Genomic DNA, 20,887 nt, shown 5'->3' on the forward strand with positions numbered 1-20,887 from the left:
AAGAGGACACCACTCCCATCCTCTGCTCTAAAAAGCCATCTCGTAGGCATTCAACAAGTTTACTCTCTTAGGCTCCATTACCAACCTGATTTTCTCAATTGATCTGTATGTTGAAATTTCCCACGACTATCATAACATTGCCCTTTTGACACTCCTTTTCTATTTTCTGTTGTAACCTGTGGTCCACATCCCAGCTATTGTTGGGAGACCTGTATATAACTGCCACCAGAGTCCTTTTAACCTTGCAGTTTCTTAACTCAACCCACAAGGATTCAACATCTTCTAATCCTATGTCACATCTTTCTAATGATTTGATGTCATTCTTTACTAGCAGAGCCACACCATCCTTCTGCCAACCTTCCTATCCCTCCAATACAATGTGTTACCTTGGACATTCAGCTCCCAACTGTAACCATCCTTCAGCTATGATTCAGCGATGGCCACATCATATCTGACAATATGTAATAGTTCTGTCAGAAAATAGGACTCCCCAAGAAGGCGTGCTTCACTAAGCAAAATGCCATGGAAAAATAGCAGAATTCAAATGTCTACTCTATGCAAGGAGATGGCCAGAACGATGAAGTGGGCACTACTTTCCAATCCCATGACGGGGATCCCTTACTTGGTTACACTCACAGTGGACAACCAGCCTGTGAAATTTGAACTGGATACAGGATTAGCTGTTACCTTGGTAAGACGCTACACACATCCATGCTATTTTCAGTGTAGCTCTGAAGCACCAAATTTGGCATTCAGAATTATGGAATCTGGCATAAGGATAATTCACTTACCAAGGTAACAGCTGACCCTGTATGTTTGAATTCTGCTATTTTCCATTGGTACTTTGCTTAGTGAAGCACACCTTCTTAGGATGCCATACTTTCTGACAGAACCAGCAAATTGTCTTTTGATGCTTGCAATCGGACCATTGGGAATGACTTTCACGAGGCTTACACAATCTCTGTGGAGGCTGCAGACTGCTTGTATCCACTGGCAAACATTGACGTTTTCGGGAGGGGACTGAATCTGCATAAAGCCTCTCTTGACTGCCTCCTGGTGGTGAGCTGTGGAGCATGATTTGCCCCAGGAAAATCATGCTTTTCGGACAAGAGGCTCTCCTGTGTCTGCCCATCTTGGATTCCAACAATCAACGTGTGGATAAGTATCACTGTTTTGAATTGGCTCTGAAGAATATCTTTGTATTCACATTCCTGTGTCGCTAGGGTCAGTCTTGTGATCAAATCATTTACATTCTCGTCAGGGCTCTGCTGCAGCTGTGAGTACCTGAAGCATGCCATAAAGACATTGTCTTGTGTCCTCCAAACATAGTCCATAGACTCAAATGCATCTGTCAGCTCAGATTCATTCTGTAGGTGGAGAGCATCAAATTATCTCTGCCCAAATTCTCCCAAGTGTATGAGGGGCAGCTTGGCATCATTGCTTCCTCCAGCTTCGCCGCTGGTGTTACAATTGGTAGGAGTTTGATGTAATTGCAATTTTTCCCACTGCCGCCAGTTTCCAGGGGCTGGTTATGCCATAGTTGCAGCCCAGAATCGATTTGGTGCTTGGAGTGGGGCAGCCATTCACCTTCTGATCCTCATCACCAAATGTTACGCATGCACAGAGCAAAAAAGACAACGGAGTGGTATGATTACACTTTTTCACTGAGTCCTCTTAGTAACAGTACACGCTGAGCAACTTACAGTGTGAGAGTTCTGAGATGAGAGCATGTGCACTCGAAAGTCTACATGTAAAAGGCAGAAAGTACTGCACGGGTAGGAGGTCCAGTCAATTCACTGCACAACAGATCAGCACATGTGCACTTGCCATATTCTGGCAATCGAGCTTATACAGTACAACAATTCCATCAGATACTTGCTTGACTATACTGTGGACAGTTGTTTAAATTTGGACAGTAGTTCCCAGATCTTTATGAGAAGGACTTGTAACGTCTACTAGGCTGGAAGCAATACTATCATATGCAAAATCAATGTTCCAGAGAGTTCATCCAGTTTCATTCTTTCTCCATTTCAACATAGTGCTAATGATACAACAAGTAACTTGCCAGGCCATTTCAAGAAAGTATTGAATTATCAACCATCATGGGAAGTCTGTGGTCATGCATAGCTCATACTGAGTAAGGGTGGCAGATTTCCTCTCCCGATGAGCATTAGTACTTGTGCCTTTGTTCTTCTCGGAGGTGGAGCACACACCAATGTTAGGGTCAACCATCAGCAGATAAATCACATATCATAGTTGCCACCTTTGGCTTTGTTGCATTTATGGATATCCAGGTGGATAAACAGACTGCCTCAGAATGAAGACAACATAACCACTGCTATGATATTTATCAATCTCCTTCATTGTTTCATATCTATAGTTCAGCAACACCAAACTGTTGAGAGAATGGAAACATTTCAGAGCCTCTTGAAACTCTCTTCAGAGTTCCTATCACTTTCTGCCAATAGAGTCTGCAAGATGTTGGAAATATCACTTCATCTAGTACAGAAATAATATGTTTCAAAGTTTATCCCACAGTCACCCCAGCAACCAAACTTAATGTTCTTTCCACCTTGCTCTGAGATGTTGCATTTTTGGCCAAACGCTTACCTCAGCAAGGACAATCCTCCTGAAACGTTGACATACCACACAGGTAACTGAGGTAGCAGAATTTTTCCTTGACTAGTGAGCAAGTGTGGCCTCCTGCTGAAACCCTTACTTCCCTTTCTCTTTCACCAACTTGTCATGCTCTGCGCCCTCTGCTCACTTTCCCAATCATTCTGATTCCTACAAGAAATGCCTACTATCTCAGCTTGGGAAGCTTTAGTAGGTTAGGCACCTGGAGCATGATTCTAGTTATTTTAAAAGGACTCTAGAAAGTGCCAAGCCTTTACACAATTGTATCAACTTCCTGCCGAAATCAATTAGTTACTAACCTGAAAGTTTATGATCCCTTTAAATAGCATTGTTGGCAGGGATGTGCACTTCTGCTGCTGAACTGATGTTTATTCATGCAAGGTTAAGACAGAACATTAGTTGGAGCACTGACACTTTTTTTGAAAAATATATTCAGGAAAATGTGCAAAATATGTTATGCAGGATGGACATACATCATTGCACTGTGAATAGCGATCTTCCTGAACAAGTTACTTTGAAGAAGTTTGACATTAGTTTTTAATTTCCTTGTGTTGTACGAGTGATACTGGAGGGATTTTTGCACAGGTTCTAGCCCTTTGATGTGCAATGACAGGAAGACATTTAGCCATGGAGAATTTGCCATGTGTACCAAGCTTCAGTGCATCCCCCATTTATAATGCTGGACCTCGTAATTGTAAATCTTTAATGCTGACTGTCAGGAATGGTTCTTTGCATCTCAGTATCCACACGCTTTCAATAGACCAAAGTGCAGCAATCTAATCATGGTTGCTTGTTCTGCATAATTCTTCCATATATTCATTACATGCTCGCCATTACTCTCTCCAATATGAATAGAATGAACCAGCACTATGCACGTATCCATCAGATATGTGAAATGGAATTTGTAGACACACACCATGGGTCCAAATTTTGATCCCTTCTATTTGTGTACCCACACATCAATAAATTGGATAGGTGCTAGGATACAATCCTTGGGTTGTGCCACTATGGCAGGCTAGCCCAGAGTGCAAGTGGTCATGGTGCTGTTTTATCTAGGCCGTTGGATCTTAATTTGTGGCTTTTACATCACAGTAAAATGGCCACTTCTTTTCTGTTCTGCACTGAGGAATATTTTTTAAATTATTGCAGCCAACCAACAACTTACCCAATTGTGAGACTTCATGAACGAGCTTGAACAGAAAGAGCAAGGTGGTGACTAAACTGAGGGCCAGCTTCATTGCAGTTATGTGCCCTTTCCCAGTCTAGTTCTTTTCTCCATCGCAGCCTCCACAATTATTTCAACAAGATCGGAAGCAAGCAGAAATCCCAGCATATTTGTTATTCTTCCCATTTTAAACATTCATGAAAGCAGGCGTAGACTCTCCGGTAATGTCTCAGATGCTCTGGGCACAGTCCCACCCAAAAGGATAGAGTTGCTTGTTACAAATGCACAGACCAAGATTGGCAACAGAATAGTACAATTAAACATGTTGACTAAGTCATGTTAGAAAGGTACACACTGGGCAAACATAGCAGTTAGTGTGGCACTATTAAGCTCAGGACGTTAGAGTTAGGAGTTCAATTCTGACATCATCCGCAAGGAATCTGTATGTCCTCCCAATGGAATACATCGGTTTTCTCTGGGCACTCTAGTTTTCTCCCACAGTCCAAAATCGTACCGGCTAGTAAGTTAATTGGTCATTGTAAATTGTCCCGTGATTAAGCTAGGGTTAAAATAGGGGTTGCTGGGCGGAGTGACTCGAAGGACCAGAAGGGTCTATTCCATGCTGTATCTCAAACAATAAGTAATGAAAGGAGGCTCTGGCCACCAGGACCAAAATCAAGCCATGCAGAGTCAGATCGTTTGCTGCAAAATCATTGTGGGTGGTGATGCACAGTGTTGAAAAACTACTTTATAGGCACCACAGTAATACAGCAGCTAACATGACGCTATTACAGCTTGGGGCATCGGAGTTTGGAGTTCAATCCCAGCATCCACTGCAAGGAGTATGTACGTCCCTCCCCATGGAGTGCATGGTTTTTTTTCTGGGTCCTATGTTTTCCTCCCACAGTCCAAAGCCGTAACAGGTAAGTTAATTGGTCATTATAAATTGTCCCATGATTAGGTTAGGGTTTAATCAGGGTTGTTGGGGGTTGCTGGGTGGTGTGGCTCGAAAGGCCTGTTCTGCGCGATGAGAGAGAGGCCTCCGCGCGTAGGAGGCCAAATTGATTCACCGCGAGATCAAATGTGCCTTTGCTGTTTTCTCACAATCGATCAGACAGAGAACAATGTTTACTACCTTTATCAATAGGGTTTCCGACAAGCTGTTCTTTTCAACTGAGGAAGTTAAAGTTTAATAAACTCCATCTAGCTAAAAATAACTTTAGCACAAAACAGCTGTTTGTCCCATTGAACACCGCGAGAAATATCCTCAACTATTCATGGATCCTTAGTTTCAACCTTTGATCAGTTATCCATTTGGTACTTTTCTCTGAGTGAGAGTGCAGGAGCCCAGTTGCTGTTGTTATTATAACTATATCCCACACTTGCATGCAGTAGAATAATCAAAAATTGAGATGGTCATTGTGCTCCATACCTGCAAGAAGACTTGGTAAAGAAAGCTCTTTTATAAACCTCTTCTGTTACATGGATGTCCTCTTCACAGCAGATAGAAATGGCTTGAGGTTCGTCCTTGAAGTGTTCTATGTCATTGTAGACATAACTGATATTTTCATTCAGCTGAGCAAAGCTGTAAAGCTGAAAATTTAAGGAATATATAAACTTAATTCCCAACAACAAGTGACAGGTGTGATATTCACAAGGTACAACATTCAGAGAGAATGCCAAGTATTTGGACTTTGTCATGGTCAAAAAGGCCGTGTCAAGGAATTGAGTCTTGAGAACAGCCCAGAACTAGAAGAGTTGTTCAATTCTCTCAAACCCCAAGCAATGGAGGTACAGGATGATGCAGGTGGCACCTCCAGCTTCAACAACTCAATTTCAATCCTGACCTCCAGTTCTGTCTGTGCAGAAGTCTGTCAATCTGCTTTTACGGTGTGTGTTGACTCCAGGTACTCCAGTTTCTTCACGCATCCCAAAGATGTGTAGATTGGTAAGTTAGTTCAGGGGTCCCCAACCTCTTTTTGCACCACGGACCGGTTTAATATTGACTATGTTCTTGCGGACCGGCCGACCAGGTGGGGCGGGGGGGTTGTTCAAGTAGGGTTAAACAACTCACCTCAACATGTCTTTTACAGTTAGGATTGTCAACTTTCTCACTCCCAAATAAGGGACAAAAGTAGCAGTCAAATACGGGACACTTGTGTTTACCCGGAGAAAGACTACCATGACCATGAACCCTTGCACGGGCACCTCTGTGCGCATGCATGTACGTGCCAATTTTTTCCTGGCTATACCGTACATACATTATTTCTACTTTATATAGGCTGTTTATTTATCATATTATCCCTGCTTTTACTATATGTTAGTGTTATTTTAGGTTTTATATGTTATTTGATAGGTTATTTTTTGGGTCTGGGAACACTCAAAAAATTTTCCCATATAAATTAATGGTAATTGCTTCCTCGCTTTACACCATTTCAGCACGAAAGGTTTCATAGGAACGATCTACCTTAGCGGGGGAAATACGGGACAAGGGCGGTCCCGTATGGGAGAAACCACTTTAGCCCAATATACGGGATGTCCCGGCAAATACGGGACAGTTGGCAACCCTATGTTCAAGTTCAACAGTGCGTGACAGGGAATGAGGAAAGGTGCAGCTGAATCATATCGTTTCCTCGCGGCCCGGTAGCACATGCTTTGTGGCCCAGTACCAGTCCATAGCCCGGTGGTTGGGGACCGCTGAGTTAGTTGGTCACTGTATATATTACCCCTGGTGTGTGTTTGTGTGAGTGGCAGAATCTGGGAGGATTTGACAGAAATGTGGTAATAATAAACAGGTGATTGAAGGTCAGTGAACTGAAATACCCATTTCTGAAATGATTGGCTTCAAAACAGGATTGAAAATTGGATCAGAGGGTAGGCGGAAGAAGGTGATGGCTGAGAGTTGTTTCTTTGGAATGGAGACCAATGACTAGTGGATCAGTTCTGAGACTTGTGTTATTATTATTTATAGAAATGATTTGGATGTGAATGCACAAGACTTGGCCAGCATGTTTGTAAAAGACATAAAATAAGGAGTTGTTGTTGACAGTGAAGAAGGTTATCAGTGATTGCAAGGAGATATTGATCAGTTGGGGAAGTAGGCTGAGGTGTGGCAAATGGATCCCAATACAGATTCAGGTGATGTGTTTTGAAAAGTCAAACCAGCGCAGGACCTACGCTATGAACAGCAGTGCGGTAGGGAGTCTAATGCAACAATGAGCCTCAGGGATACAAGTACCTAATTCGTTGAAGGCGGCATCACGCGCAGACAGAGTGCTGAAAAAGGTGTTTAGCCCGCTGGTCTTCATCAGCTTGGGCACTGAGTATAGGAGTTGGGACATTACGTTGCGGATGTATTTATTGTTGGTGAAGACACAATTGAAAGTACTGGGTACGTTCTCCTCGCGACAGCATGAGTTTTCTCTGGGTGCTCTGGTTTACTCCCATAATCCAAAGGCATAACAGTTATTAGGTTAATTTCTCGCTGAAAATTATCCTGTGATTAGGCTCATGTTAAATAGGTGGGTTGCCAGGCGGGGCAGCTTGTTGGTCTCATTCCGCACTGTCTCTAAATAAATAAATGAGGTGGACGGTAACAATTGTTTCTCCACGGTAGGGGGTCCAAAACAAAGACTTAGGGTGAGAGAGAAAAGATTTAAAACAGACCTGAGGGCAACTTCTTCCCACACAGAGAGCAAAGGGTAGTGAGTATTTGTATGAGGTGCTAGGGAAGGTGCTGCAGGCAAACACAACAGTTTTAACAAGTACTTGGATTGGAAAGGTAGATGAAAGACATGCACCTGGAGCGATATGGGCCAAATGCAGGAATTTAGCACTAAATGTGTGGACAATGTGAACTCAAAGGACCAAATGAGTCCGTACCATTAACTACAGTGAAAAATTCCACTCTACCTCCTTCCTGATGCTCAGCTCCAGTTGTTCCACTTTCACATTTCTCCCCAGGTTGTGAAGATTCTCGTGAAGGTTTTCTTTCCGTCTGGGTGTATATGGAATAAAGTCATTTTCCACATGCAAAAAGACCACAGGTTCCTCTCGAACACAGAAATACAGAATGTCCTGCAAAGGAAAAGAATTTTAATCTCTAAAAAGGGAAAGCTATATTTCTGCAGAATTTTCATATCTTCATGATGATCCAATTCTACATGACCAAAAACATTATATTTGTAGTCAATGCTGCATTCTCAAAAATGCAGCAATGGTGTGCACACCAAGCTCCAATAAACAGCAATGTAACAATGAACATATGGGCTGCGAAAAATGATTGGCCAGGTCATCAGACAGAATTGCCTGTCTTCTGTAAGTTACGAAGCTTGGGATCCAACCAGAAACATGGGTCAATTTGATGTGGATCTTTCTATTGCCTAACTTCACAACTATAGTAGAAGGAGACAATGGTTAGACTTATTCTGAACTCACAGCATTTATTGCTCATCTCCTGTGGCCACATTGTTGAACTGGCCAAATAGACTCCTTCTATGTCATATAAGTATTAGCAGAAAATCAATCAAGGCCACTTGCAGTCACAGATTCCCACAAAAACTTAAAAAGAAACTACCTAATTACCTCCATCCTGGTCTGTTTAAAACTGCAAAGTTAAAGGAAAAGGCCAAAATATTGGACACCAACAAAATGACGAGGAAAAGAGGGAACAATTTTAAAATGTAATTAGGCTTGGGTTTTAAAAGAAAGGAATATCATAGTTTCAGGGTTCCAGATCTGTTGTACGGAATAAGTTTTGATAAGAAAGTTCGACATGATTTTAACTTCAGATCATTGGCTTAAGTTACTCATTTAGTGTTCATTTTAACCCCGAGGTAGTCCCATTTCCTTTCATGTTATTGCAAGATGAACTCGCTACCCATTATCTTAAAGCAGTCTCACCTACAAATCTGCTGAGACAAAACAGAAAACAGCTCTGAAAGCTAATTCCTGTACAGAATGGGGATACTTCCAAAAAATAACACAGGAATTTGAATTTTTTTCCCACACAACCAAGAAGATTACAAATAAAACAAAGGTGGTCACTGACCTCATAACCTTCCTGTTGAAATATTTGGAGAACCTTCTTAAAGCCATTAAGACTGGGCTGGCCCATTCCAAACACTGGGTAGCTCCCCTTGGCCTGCCTGAAATTGGGCACTCCGTGGCTGCCCGCAGTGTTCAAGACATCTATCTTGCTATAGATGTCACAAACCATGAAATATTTTCCCTGTAACACAATGGAAAGATAAATTAGTAATGAACCACTTCTACAGTGACAAAATGCTTTGAGAGGTTGGTCATGACCAGAATCAATTCCTAGCTCAACAAAGACCTGGACCCATTGCAATTTATATATCTCCACAATAGGTTTATGGCAGACGCAATCTCAACGGCTCTTCACATGGCTTTAGATCACATGGACAATACAAACACCCATGTCCGGATGCTGTCCATTGACTATAGCTCAACATTTAACACCATCATTCCTACAGTCCTGATCGATAGGCTACGGAACCTGGATCTCTGTACCTCCCTCTGCAACTGGATCCTCAACTTCCTAACCAGAAGACCACAATCTGTGCGGATTGGTATTAATAACTCCTCCTTGCCAACGATCAACACTGGTGCGCCTCAAGAGTGTGTGCTTAGCCCACTGCTCTACTGTCTCTATATCCAATACTGTGTGGCTAGGCATAGCTCAAATGCCATCTATAAATTTGCTGATGATACAACTGTAACGCGTTGTAAGATTTCACTACTAATGCAAAGGTTTCTCTGTAGCATCAACGTTTGGATTATGACTAGAGATAACGGGGCTTTGGCACGTGGGGCTATCCAATGAGAGGGATGTTGGTCTTTCTTGTGGATCTGGTTGCAGGGATTTCGTGGTCTTTTGCCAAGGACAGATGAGGAGAGAAGACGCGAATGGAGAGAGCTGGTAGACCGCCGGATGGAGTGGACTCAGAGTGAGGGTCCAAGGGTGGGCTACGCTCAGAGGAGTCGACAGGAAACCAGTGGACTGAACTGTGAGCTCCAACGTTGCGCATTAGACTGTTTCATGAGAATGGGCCCTTTTCTTTTTTTTGTTTCTTTACTAACCATATAGTCAAATTAAGAATTATAAAGCTCAATCATTTAATCGCATATTGTGTACTGTTTGTTATCTTGTGGTACTGATTTGTAACAGGGGACACATCACGCAGCATCCACCCAAACAAGATTTCTTAAGTTTGATTGGGCCGAGGGCTGTCTTCCCCTAGATTAAGCCACTGGCCGAACCGAGAGTTACACAACCATTGTTGGTAGAATCTCAGATGGAGATGAAAGGGCATACAGGAGCAAGATGTATCAACTAGTTGAGCCGTGTCACAGCAACAACCTTGCACTCAACATCAGTGAGACCAAAGAGCTATCGACTTCAAAAAGGGTAGAATGAGGACCACGAACCAATTCTCAGAGTGAAGCAAAGTGGAGAGAGTGAGCAACTTCAAGTTCCTGGGTGTCAAGATCTTGAGGATCCAGCCTGGTCCCAACATACCGATGCCACTATAAAGAAGGCAAGATAGTGACTATATTTCGTTTGGGAATTTGAGGAGGTATGGTTTGTCACCTAAGACACTCAAAAACTTTTACTTGTGTACCATGGAGAGCGATGGCAGCATGCGCGGCCACTTCTGTGGTGATGTCTGTTATCTGTCAAGTAGGGGACTGTGCACAATTCTGACTTGATGAAGACAGACGTGAGAGCATGGAGGAACATCTGGAAAACTTCTGAAATGCCCGCTTCACTGCTGCTGCTACTGTGTGGTAACCAGAATCTCCGGAGCAGAAGGCCCCGAAATCCTCGGCTTTGCGTGTTTCAGCGGCCGGGGCGAGGTCGAAGGCGCTCGGCAGAGGACGGCACTCGGGAGGCTGTATTGGAAAGGCTGATCGGAAGCTCGAAGTTTTCCGATGGACGGACTCAGTGTCGGCTGTGGTCGGCTGCTTCCAAGGCATTGGCAAGTTGACGATGCCTGGAGGTTTATGGCAGGGAGTTTCTCTCTTTTGACACCTGCTATCGGGGACTTGGAAGTCGATCAACTCGGGGACTTTGAGACTTCCTTTTACCGTGCCCATGGTTTGTTCTTCATCAAATTATGGTATTGCTTTGCACTGCTGTAACTATATGTTATAATTATGTGGTTCTGTTAGTGTTAGTCTTTGGTTTGTCTTGTTTTCAGTGATATCACTCTGGAGAAACATTGTATCATTTCTTAATGTATGCATTTCTAAATGACAATGAGTGTTCTCATAATCTAATCTAATTGTGACCGGTTGCATAACAGTCTGGTATGGTGGGGTTACTGCACAGGATCGAGAAAAGCTACAGAAAGCTGTAATTAGTCAGCTCCATCTTGGGTACTAGCCTCCATAATATCTAAGACATCTTCAAGGAGTGGTGTTTCAGAAAGGCAGCAACCATTATTAAGGACCCCCATCACCCAGGACATGCCTCTTCAATTGTTACCATCAGGAAGGAGGTACAGAAACCTGAAGGCACACACTCAGCGATTCAGGAACAGCTTCTTCCCCTCTGCCATCTGATTTCTAAATGGACATTGAACCCACTAACACTACTTCACCATTTTTTAATATTATTATTTCTGTCTTTGGACTATTTTTAATTTAACTATTTAATGCACATATATATACTTACTGAAATTGATTTACTTCTTTTTTTCCTATATTATCATGTATTGCATTGTACTGCTGCCACTTTATTAACAAATTTCATGACATCTGCCAGTGAGAATAAGCCTGATTCTGATTCTGAATCCAGAGGTAAGTGGACTGAGGGGCAGGATTTGGAAGTGAAATTGATAGCAGAGGCATGAGGTAAATGAACAGAGAATTAGGCAGGGGGGAAGATACAGAAGAGAAAAGGAGAGGGGGCACTTGTTAGAAGGTGGAGGAGAGCCAGTCAGGAAAAAAGCAGGAATAAACGCAGATCAAACCCAGGGCCCTCAGTTCTGTACAGTTTCATAACCATGTGCACACAAAATAATCTGCAGATGCTGGCAACACTCACAACATGCTGGAGGAACTCAGCAGGTCGGGCAGCATCCATGGAAAAGATCGGTCTATGTTTCGGGCTGGAACCCTTCGTCAGGACTGAAGGGGGAAGGGGTAGGGGCCCTATAAAGAAGGTGGGGGGAGGGTGGGAAGGATATTGCATCCGGTGCTCCCGGTGCGGCCTCCTCTACATCGGTGAAACCCGACGCAGATTGGGGGACCGCTTCGTCGAGCACCTCTGCTCCGTCCGCCAAAACAGACAGGATCTCCCAGTAGCCACCCACTTTAACTCTGCTTCCCACTCTCATTCAGATATGTCCATACATGGCCTCCTCTACTGCCATGATGAGGCTAAACTCAGGTTGGAGGAGCAACACCTCGTATACAGTCTGGGTAGTCTCCAGCCCCTTGGTAAGAACCTAGAATTCTCCAACTTCTGGTAATTCCCTCCTCCAATCCCTATTTCACTCTGCCCCCTCCCCCAGCTGCCTATCACTTCCCTCATGGATCTGCCTCCTTCTACCACCCATTGTGTTTTCCCCTATTCCTTCTTCACCTTTCCTGCCTATCACCTCCATGCTCCCCCTCCCCCACCCCTTTATCTTTCCCCTTACTGGTTTTTCACCTTCCAGCCTTCTCCTTCCCACCCTCCCCCCACCTTCTTTATAGGCCTCTGCCCCTTCCCCCTACAGTCCTGACGAAGGGTTCCAGCCCGAAACGTCGACCAATCTTTTCCACGGATGCTGCCTGACCTGCTGAGTTCCTCCAGCGTGTTGTGAGTGTTGTCATAACCATGTGCTGTAGCTACATTGGTAGAGAATTGTTTCCTCATACACTCATAGCCATCCAACGTAAAACTGTAGACACTACAACAGTGTCAGAATAATCATGCGGAACATCATTTGTCCCATTTTAATCCATTCATCAGGTCACATCCAACATTTCTTCCACTATTCTACATTGAAATTTATATTACAATCTGATCTACTTTATAAAATTACTTTTTTCCATTTAAACTCATGCTTCCTGGGTGACTATCTGAGTAAAATTCCAAGTTATTTCGTTTCTATTGCCTTAAACACCATGGAGGAATTTAGCCACCTCCTCGATTGAGCTCTCTTTACAAACATGGAATATCTTGTTGGAGAGCTTGCAACTCCGACAGACTTCAGCTCAAGGACGAGGGGCGTGATGGACTTTTCCATTTAAAGAGACAAGGTCATTCATAATAGAACAACATTCATAATTATGCCAGCATACTCTGCTGTCAGATATTGAAACAGAAAATGCTACAAATACTCAGCAGGTCAAGCAGTTTCCGCAGAGAAAGAAACTGTTAACATTTCACATCAATGCCTTTACTCTTAGGCCTGGATCTGAGTAAAGGCCTCTCACAGGATGTACAGAACTGTAACCCCACTTGCCTTCTATTATGCATGTCAGATTGCAGTGGCGCTGTGACTCTAAGAGATGCTGGAGATGGTACAGAATCCAATCACTAATATACATGATGGTGAATCAGCAAAGCCTTTAAATGCTGAGACAGTCTATCAACACCTGCTGCTTCATCACTCAGAAGCTTGATTTCAATTGGTGTGCAGTGACAGTTACAGAAACATGCAGATACACACCATGGACTCTACTCTTAAAGGGGCACTGCCTCTCAGAATGAAGAACAACCAAGTTCATCAATGAGAAACAGTTCACAATAATGAGAAGCAATGATAGAAATCTTATTTCACATTTGAGAGGTAGACTTTTATTTTTAAAAGAGATACAGCACTGTAACAGGCCCTCCCAGCCCAATTACACCCATATGATCAATTAACCTACTAACCTGTACACCTCTAGAATGTCAGAGGAAACTGGAATACCCGGAGGGAGCCCATGCAATCACGGGGAGAAGATACAAACTCCTTACAGAGATTGACAGGAATTGAACCCGGTTCACTGGAACTACAGCTGATTGTTGACTTCAGGAGGATGAAACCGAAGGTGCTCATTGGGGGATCAGAGCTGGAGAGGGTCGGCAACTTTAAATTCCTCGGTGTTATCACTTCAAAGGATCTGTCCTAGGTCCAGCATGTAAATCCCATTACGAAGAAAGCATGGCAGTACCTTTACTTTCTTAAAAACCTTGCATAGATTTGACATGTCATCTAAAACTTTGACAAACTTCTATGGTGGAGAGTATATTGGCTGGTTGCATCACAGCCTGGTAAGGAAGCATCAATACTCTTGAATGAAAAAGCCTACAAAAAGTAGTGGATATGGCTCAGTCCATCACAGGTAAAGCCCTCCCCACCAATGAAGATATCTACACGGACCACTGTCGCAGGAAAGCAGCATCCGTCATCAAGGACCCCCACCACCCATGCTCTCGTCTCACTGCTGTCATCAGGGAGAAGGTACAGGATCCTCAGGACACAAAACACCAGGTTCAGAAGTAATTATTACCCCTCAACCATCAGGCTCTTGAATCAGAAGAGATAACTTCACTCGCCCCATCACTGAATTGTTCCCACAACCTATGGACTCACTTTCAAGGACTCTTCATCTCATGTTCTTTATATTTATTATTTATTTATTTGTTATCATTATTGGTTTTTCTTTTTCTTTTGTATTTGCACAGCTTGTTGTCTTTTGCACATTGGTTTATTGCCCATCCTGTTGGGAACAATCCATCATTGATTCTATAGTGTTTCTTGTATGCCCGCAGGAAAATGAATCAGGGTTGTACGATAATAGATTTACATTGAACTACCATGCCAATCCTAATGGTAATGCTTCTGTTGCTCTCCAGTATCTCACCTGTACAATGAAGAAGTTCACAGTCATCTGGCACATGAAGGCAGCAACACTTTAAATGGAACTGGCTGATAATGACCACACATTGCATGCTATAACTTATGTATTGGTATAGTTAATTGATTAAAGACAGACAACATCGCATTCCGGAAATAGAGAGGTGGGGGGACTTGTAAAACACTGGAAACAAATTCATTATGGACTTCATAACAATTTGGAAAGAGGGGGTGAAACCACCTAGTTAGCTTTCTCAAAGATCCAGCACATGTATAATGGCCTGGAAAATGTAAAAACCCAGATATCACACAAAAGGATAAAACAATGTGGGGCAAACAAATGTTTCAATTTCTTTGATGTTTTGTGTTAATTCCCACAATGTTCTCCTCCTCCCTTCTCCCCACCACCTTTTACATACCTATTCTCTGAAAGGTTTCACCTCAACCACCTCTTCTATACCTTGAAGACTGTGGTATTACACTGTCATTGCTCTGCCTGCCCTAACTAATGCTATAGACAATGGAACTGAAAACTGCCTGGAACACATGAACAGCCGCCAGTATAATACCACCCACTAGCTCATTCTGGACCTAAAGGTGTCAGCAACTCATAAGTCAGTCAAGCCTGTATTCATGCCAGAAGCCAGGGAAGTCACCAATTTCTGGTGGGCTTCCCTTTATATCTACAGCAGTTTTTTAAGTGTTGATCAGAACATCCACACTTGAATTCTCAGTTTATTTGCTACTGGGGAATCCCACATTACCTTACTACATGTTTTTTAGTGAAGGGACTCATCCAAATGAAGCACCTCCAACAATGCAGCACTCCCTTCATATGATACACGTACAAGTTCAGAGCAGGAGTAAAGCGTTTGCCTTTTGAGCTTGCTCTGACATATATTCAGATAATGGTTGGTCTGTCTATAACTCCAGTTCCTTATTACAGTCTACTAGAGCAATGCTTACTAAGCATCTATGTCTGTCTTAAGAATATTCAAAGTCTCTTCTTCCACCTCCAAACCTCAAGACAAAGTTAATTGCCTAATCTCAGTCCTAAAGAGGCGGCTCCTTAACTTTTACTCTTAGTTCTTGATTCCTGCAGAAGGGGAAACATCCTCCCCACTTCTACCCTGTCATGACCCCTCAGGATCCCAGTAGATCTAATCATGGCCAATCGGTGGAATATGGCAGGTTACTGTCTGCCAAGTAATAGAGTCATAGAATTGTACAAGAAAAAGGCCCTATTAGCTCAACTCATCAAGCCTACCTAAGATAATCCTTTGTTTTAGATACAATACATTGGACGTTCTAAAGGTGTATGCTTACACATGCAGTATGTCAGTTCAGAAAGATTTTTGGCTCTGTAAGCAGGAGCACTGATTACAAAAGCAAGATTATCTTAAACCTTCAAAAATCACTAGATAAGCCTCAGCCAGAGCACTGTGCACATTTTGGGTGACCCATATTGGAAAGGTTGTAAAAGCTTTGTTTTTAAAAGTCAAAAGGTGGTTTACCAGAATGGAACACAGCGCGAGAGGTTTCACATGTGTGACCAACTAGGATGGGTCGCCAGAAAGTGGAGAAGATAAAAAAGGAACTAACTCTGTTCTAGATTATGAGAATTGCTTCAGAGCAAACAGCAAATAACTCATCCTTTAAAAGGTGGGTCAATAACCAGAAATGGTTCATTTGTAGAATTGACCAGAAAACAAGAGGGATTAGTGAGGAAATCTAATTTCCACATAAAATGGTGATGAAAATCTGCAATAAAACACTTGCAGATGTGATAGATTCAGTTTCTGTAGGATATCTCGGTAGACAAATGGATATAAGGAGCTAATTGTTACCAATATAGGGTTAAATATGGGCTGTGGAACTGAATTTGTCAGTTCTCTCAAACACTTGGTATCGACACAATGGGCTGAATATCCTTTTCCAGTACTACACACCCTGTACTATTCACCGTAATGGAAAGAATCAGAATCAGAACCAGGTTTATTATCACCCGCATGTGACGTGAAATTTGTTAACTTAGCAAATGGAAGGACAGCTTGGTTTTTAAAGGTAGAGGAGGTGGAGTATGTTTTATAATTAACCCATCATAGTGCACAGATGTGGCAGGTTCTGTCTCAGTGCTGCTCACCTGACCTGGAACATCTAATGGTCAAATGTCATCCTTTTTGTCTGCCAAGGGAGCTTTCCATCATCATCCAGGTAGCGCTGTACATTCCACCTCAGGCCAACATCCCGCTGGCACTGGAGGAGCTAAGCTGGCACGAAACAGTCCACCCTGATGCCTTCCCTATCATTGTGGGGGATTTTAACCAGGCCTCCTTCAAGATGTATCTGAACAACTACCACCAACATATCACCTGCAGAACCAGAGAAGCCAACATACTTGACCACTGTTATACCATACTTTGGAAAGTCTGATCACCTGACTGTACTTTTGCTCCCAGAGTGTAGCTAGAGACTCAAGACCATAGTGTCGCTGGTGAGGACAAAGAAGGTACAGTTAAGGGAGGCAGAGGAGTGCTTACTTTCAGTTGGTGTGCTGGACAATTTTCAGGGATTCATCTTGGAGTCTGAATGAATATACCACAGTTGTCACTGACTTCATCAAAACCTGTGTGGATGAGTGTATGCCTTTGAGAATATACCATATATACCCAAATCAAAAGCTGTGGATGAGCCAGGAGTTTCATAATCTGCTGAGGGCTAGAGCTGCAGCATTCAAGACCCATGATCCAGAACTATACAAGAAGTCCAGGTACGACCTACAAAAGGCTATCTTAAGAGCAGAAAGTCAATTCCAGTTTAGGTTAGAGATGGAATCGAATGCACGTCAGCTTTGCCTGGGTTTGCAGTCCATTACTTCCTACAAACCAAAGCCTAACTTCATGAAAGGCAGTGATGCTTCACCCCCAGATGAGCTCAATGCCTTTAATGCACATGTTGAAGGGGAGAATAAAATTACAGCTATGAGGATGCCTGCAGCATCCGGTGACCCTATAATCTCTGTCTTAGAGGCCTCCCCCACTCCCAACTCCTCACAACATTTACACCAAAACACAGGTTTATTTAGTTTGACTTACCTGAACCAGATGGTGTTCCGGCAGGTTATCTGAAATCCTCCCAACCGCAAAATTTGCTTTGAATAAATCGTCATGAATCTGAAACTCTTCTTTGCAGTTATACCTGAAATTAACACAAAATAAATCTTTAATACATTATTGCAATGAGATAAAGATTCAACGTTCTCCCCCTTCCCTCCAAGGTGATTCATTCTGGGAAAGGGATCACAAGCAGAAATTCAGGAAATCCTCTATTTTTCACACAGATCCACAGTCTTTGATCTTAAAGGGCAAGAAAAAACTACATTTGAAATGGAGAATCTATGGGGGGCGGGCAGACAGGGGAACAATATGTCCCATTAATGAATGAAATCTTTCTTGATCCTTAGAAAGATCAGGATGAAGAACAATCTCACAATATGTCCAGGAGTCATTAACTGGAAATCAATGACAAGAATCTGGCTGACATCTCTCCTCCCTTGATCAGGAGTAAAAGGGATTAACTTGGGACCTTTAAACTCTCCTGAGAAATTGGAACAGTACAGAACTGCCAACTGCATCAAGACAAAAAACAAGTTCACAATATATAAATAGATATTTATAAACTTTACGTAAGACACAAAGGACTAGTGGTATAGTATTCTAGAGGTATAGAACATAAGAGCAGGGATGTGATGTTGAGGCTTTACAAGCACTCGTGAGACCACACTTGGTGTATTGTGTGTAGTTTTGGGCTCCTTATTTTAGAAAGGATGTACTGACATTGGAGAGGGTTCAGAGAAGATTCACGAGAACGATTCCAGGAATGAAAGGGTTACCGTATAAGGAACGTCTGGCAGCTCTTGGGCTGTATTCCCTGGAGTTCAGGAGAATGAGGGGGGATCTCATAGAAACATTCTCAATATTAAAAGGCCTGAACAGATTAGATATGGCAAAGTTATTTCCCATAGTCGGAGACAAGAGGGCACGACTTCAGAATTGAAGGACATCCTTTTAGAACTGAGATGTGGAGAAATTACTTCAGTTAGAGGGTGGTAAATTTGTGGAATTTGTTGCCACAAGCGGCTGTGGAGGCTAAATCATTGGGTGTATTTAAGGCATAGATAGATAGGTTCTTGATTAGCCAGGGCATCAAAGGGTATGGAGAGAAAGCAGAGCAGTGGGGATGACTGGAAGAATTGGATCAGCCCATGATTGAATGGCGGAGCAGACTCAATGGGCCGAATGGCATACTTCTGTTCCTATATCTTATGGTCTTATGGTCTTATGGACTTCAAGTTCTACTGTATTTACTTACATCACTGTTCCCAAACCAAGGGTCCATCATTAAGGATCACATCAGGATATGTTCTTTTCTCATTGCTACCATTAGGCAGCAGGTACAGGAGCCTAAAGACACACATTCAATGTCATAGGAGTAGCTAACTTCTCCTTTGCCATCAGATTACTGACCAGACAGTGAACCAACCCATGAACACTACTTCACCATTTTTGATCTCTATCTGCACTGTTTATTTCATTTAATTTTAATATATGTTTCTTATTGTGATTTATGGTTTGTTTTTATGTATTGCACTGTACTGTTTCACAGCCTATGTCAGTTATATTGAATCTGAATTCTGGTTCTGAGACATTCAGGAGTAAAAACATCGCTGAATCTGGCACCAGATCAAGGTCACTCTCCCTTAACAATGGCAGATCTCCATCAGCGGAGGGATGGAGTTCAAAAGCAATGAAGTTATGTCAAAGTTACATCGAATCTGAGGAAAGATTGCAAAGATCATGGAGCAAGCACTGCGAATAGTTCTGAGCTCTGTATTGTAAAGCAATAAATTGCACCAATAGAAAAAGATCAATAAGCATAATGACTGAACGGAGATTAAAATTATCAGAAAATACTGAACAGGCTCTTTTCTCTGGAAGTGATCTGGTAAAAATCATTGATGAATAGATTATACACCGTACAGGAGACGGATATAAACACAGGGATAAGCAACAGTAAAATCATGAGTGATGTGTCTTTAAACACAGGCCAGGGAGAGTGTTCTCACAAGAAGCTGTGGTGAAAGATGGAAACTAAGTAAGTATTTGAGGAACAAAGGAAGTGAAAGATATTCTGGGGTGAAATAAGGTGAGAGGAGACTGTCAAGAGAGTATAAACAAAGAGATGTTTTAATGATCTGTTTCTGAGTAGTCATATTTTATTTTACACTTTACCTGAAACCCAGGATATAGGAGAAAGATCTGCTTTGACAACGATAGCCCAGGTTTTGCCAACAGAGAACGACTTTTATACACTCACGTGATTAGCACAGGTGCCACCTTGTTGGTGATGATGGATTTGGCCTTGTTGTGAATGCCAAATGTCTGAAAGGAGTTGACACTGATCGAGCGCCTGCTGTCAGGGGTTCCATTGCTCTGCCCGTTGTCACTGCACTGTCCTGTCGATACAGTGTGCTGAGCAGCACTGGCAGTTGTCCCCATAATCCACCAACTTTAAACAGAGAAAAAGAGTGTTTACACAGCATGACGCCATTTACAGAATTATGATTCTCAGTCCAACACTGCATGCAACTCAATGTTCTAAAGAGCAGGGAGGTTATCTCGGCCAACATCTACCATTTTGCCATTACCTCAGAAATTTTAAATTTAAAATGGCCTTGTTTAACTCCACCACTAAGACAGCAATGAGTACCCCATAGCCAACATAGCAAGGACTATATCCAGAGCAGAGGGGAAAGCAGTGAGTTTGCAGATAACCTCGTATGGTCCATTAACCACTCAGCACTAGCTCACTGAATTACCCTCTCAGAGTGCCTATTGACTTAACACCAGGAGGCATTGTGTTCTTCGACCACAAGTTGGGAGAATGAGAAAAACTTCTTGCTATTTAGAATTCTTTTTTTAAAGCTATCAGTTGTTACAGAAGCTGAATGGGATATTAATTGGAAACAGATTTTATCACATGTTCCCTCTAATGCAGTACAGCTTTCCTACAAATTTTCACATGCTTTTCATTGAGTTACCCTTGGCAGCTCTGCCTGGTAGCAATGTCAAGTGAGAGGTAAGGGTTTGAATCCCACTATGTTGCTTGAGTAAAAAAGTCTAGGCTGACACTGAGTGAACACTGCAACTCACAGATGTGCATTCAT

At 42.6% G+C, this 20,887-nt stretch overlaps 1 protein-coding gene across 3 annotated transcripts in view; it reads right to left on the reverse strand.

The window, feature by feature from the left end:
* LOC134358454 (paladin-like) overlaps window positions 1–20,887 on the reverse strand; it is a 292,622-nt gene that overhangs the window by 193,955 nt on the left and 77,780 nt on the right. For all 3 annotated transcript variants that reach the window (XM_063070695.1, XM_063070694.1, XM_063070693.1), the window contains 5 exons: window positions 20,038–20,229; window positions 17,757–17,859; window positions 8,853–9,032; window positions 7,715–7,879; window positions 5,235–5,395 (listed from right to left, as the gene is read on the reverse strand). In XM_063070695.1, the coding sequence (XP_062926765.1) occupies window positions 5,235–5,395; window positions 7,715–7,879; window positions 8,853–9,032; window positions 17,757–17,859; window positions 20,038–20,219 (791 nt within the window). In that variant the 5' untranslated portion in view covers window positions 20,220–20,229. Of the gene's footprint in view, window positions 1–5,234; window positions 5,396–7,714; window positions 7,880–8,852; window positions 9,033–17,756; window positions 17,860–20,037; window positions 20,230–20,887 lie in introns of those variants that run through there.

The sequence above is a fragment of the Mobula hypostoma genome, chromosome 18 (genome assembly GCF_963921235.1).
Source record: "Mobula hypostoma chromosome 18, sMobHyp1.1, whole genome shotgun sequence".
Classification (NCBI taxonomy): domain Eukaryota; kingdom Metazoa; phylum Chordata; class Chondrichthyes; order Myliobatiformes; family Myliobatidae; genus Mobula; species Mobula hypostoma.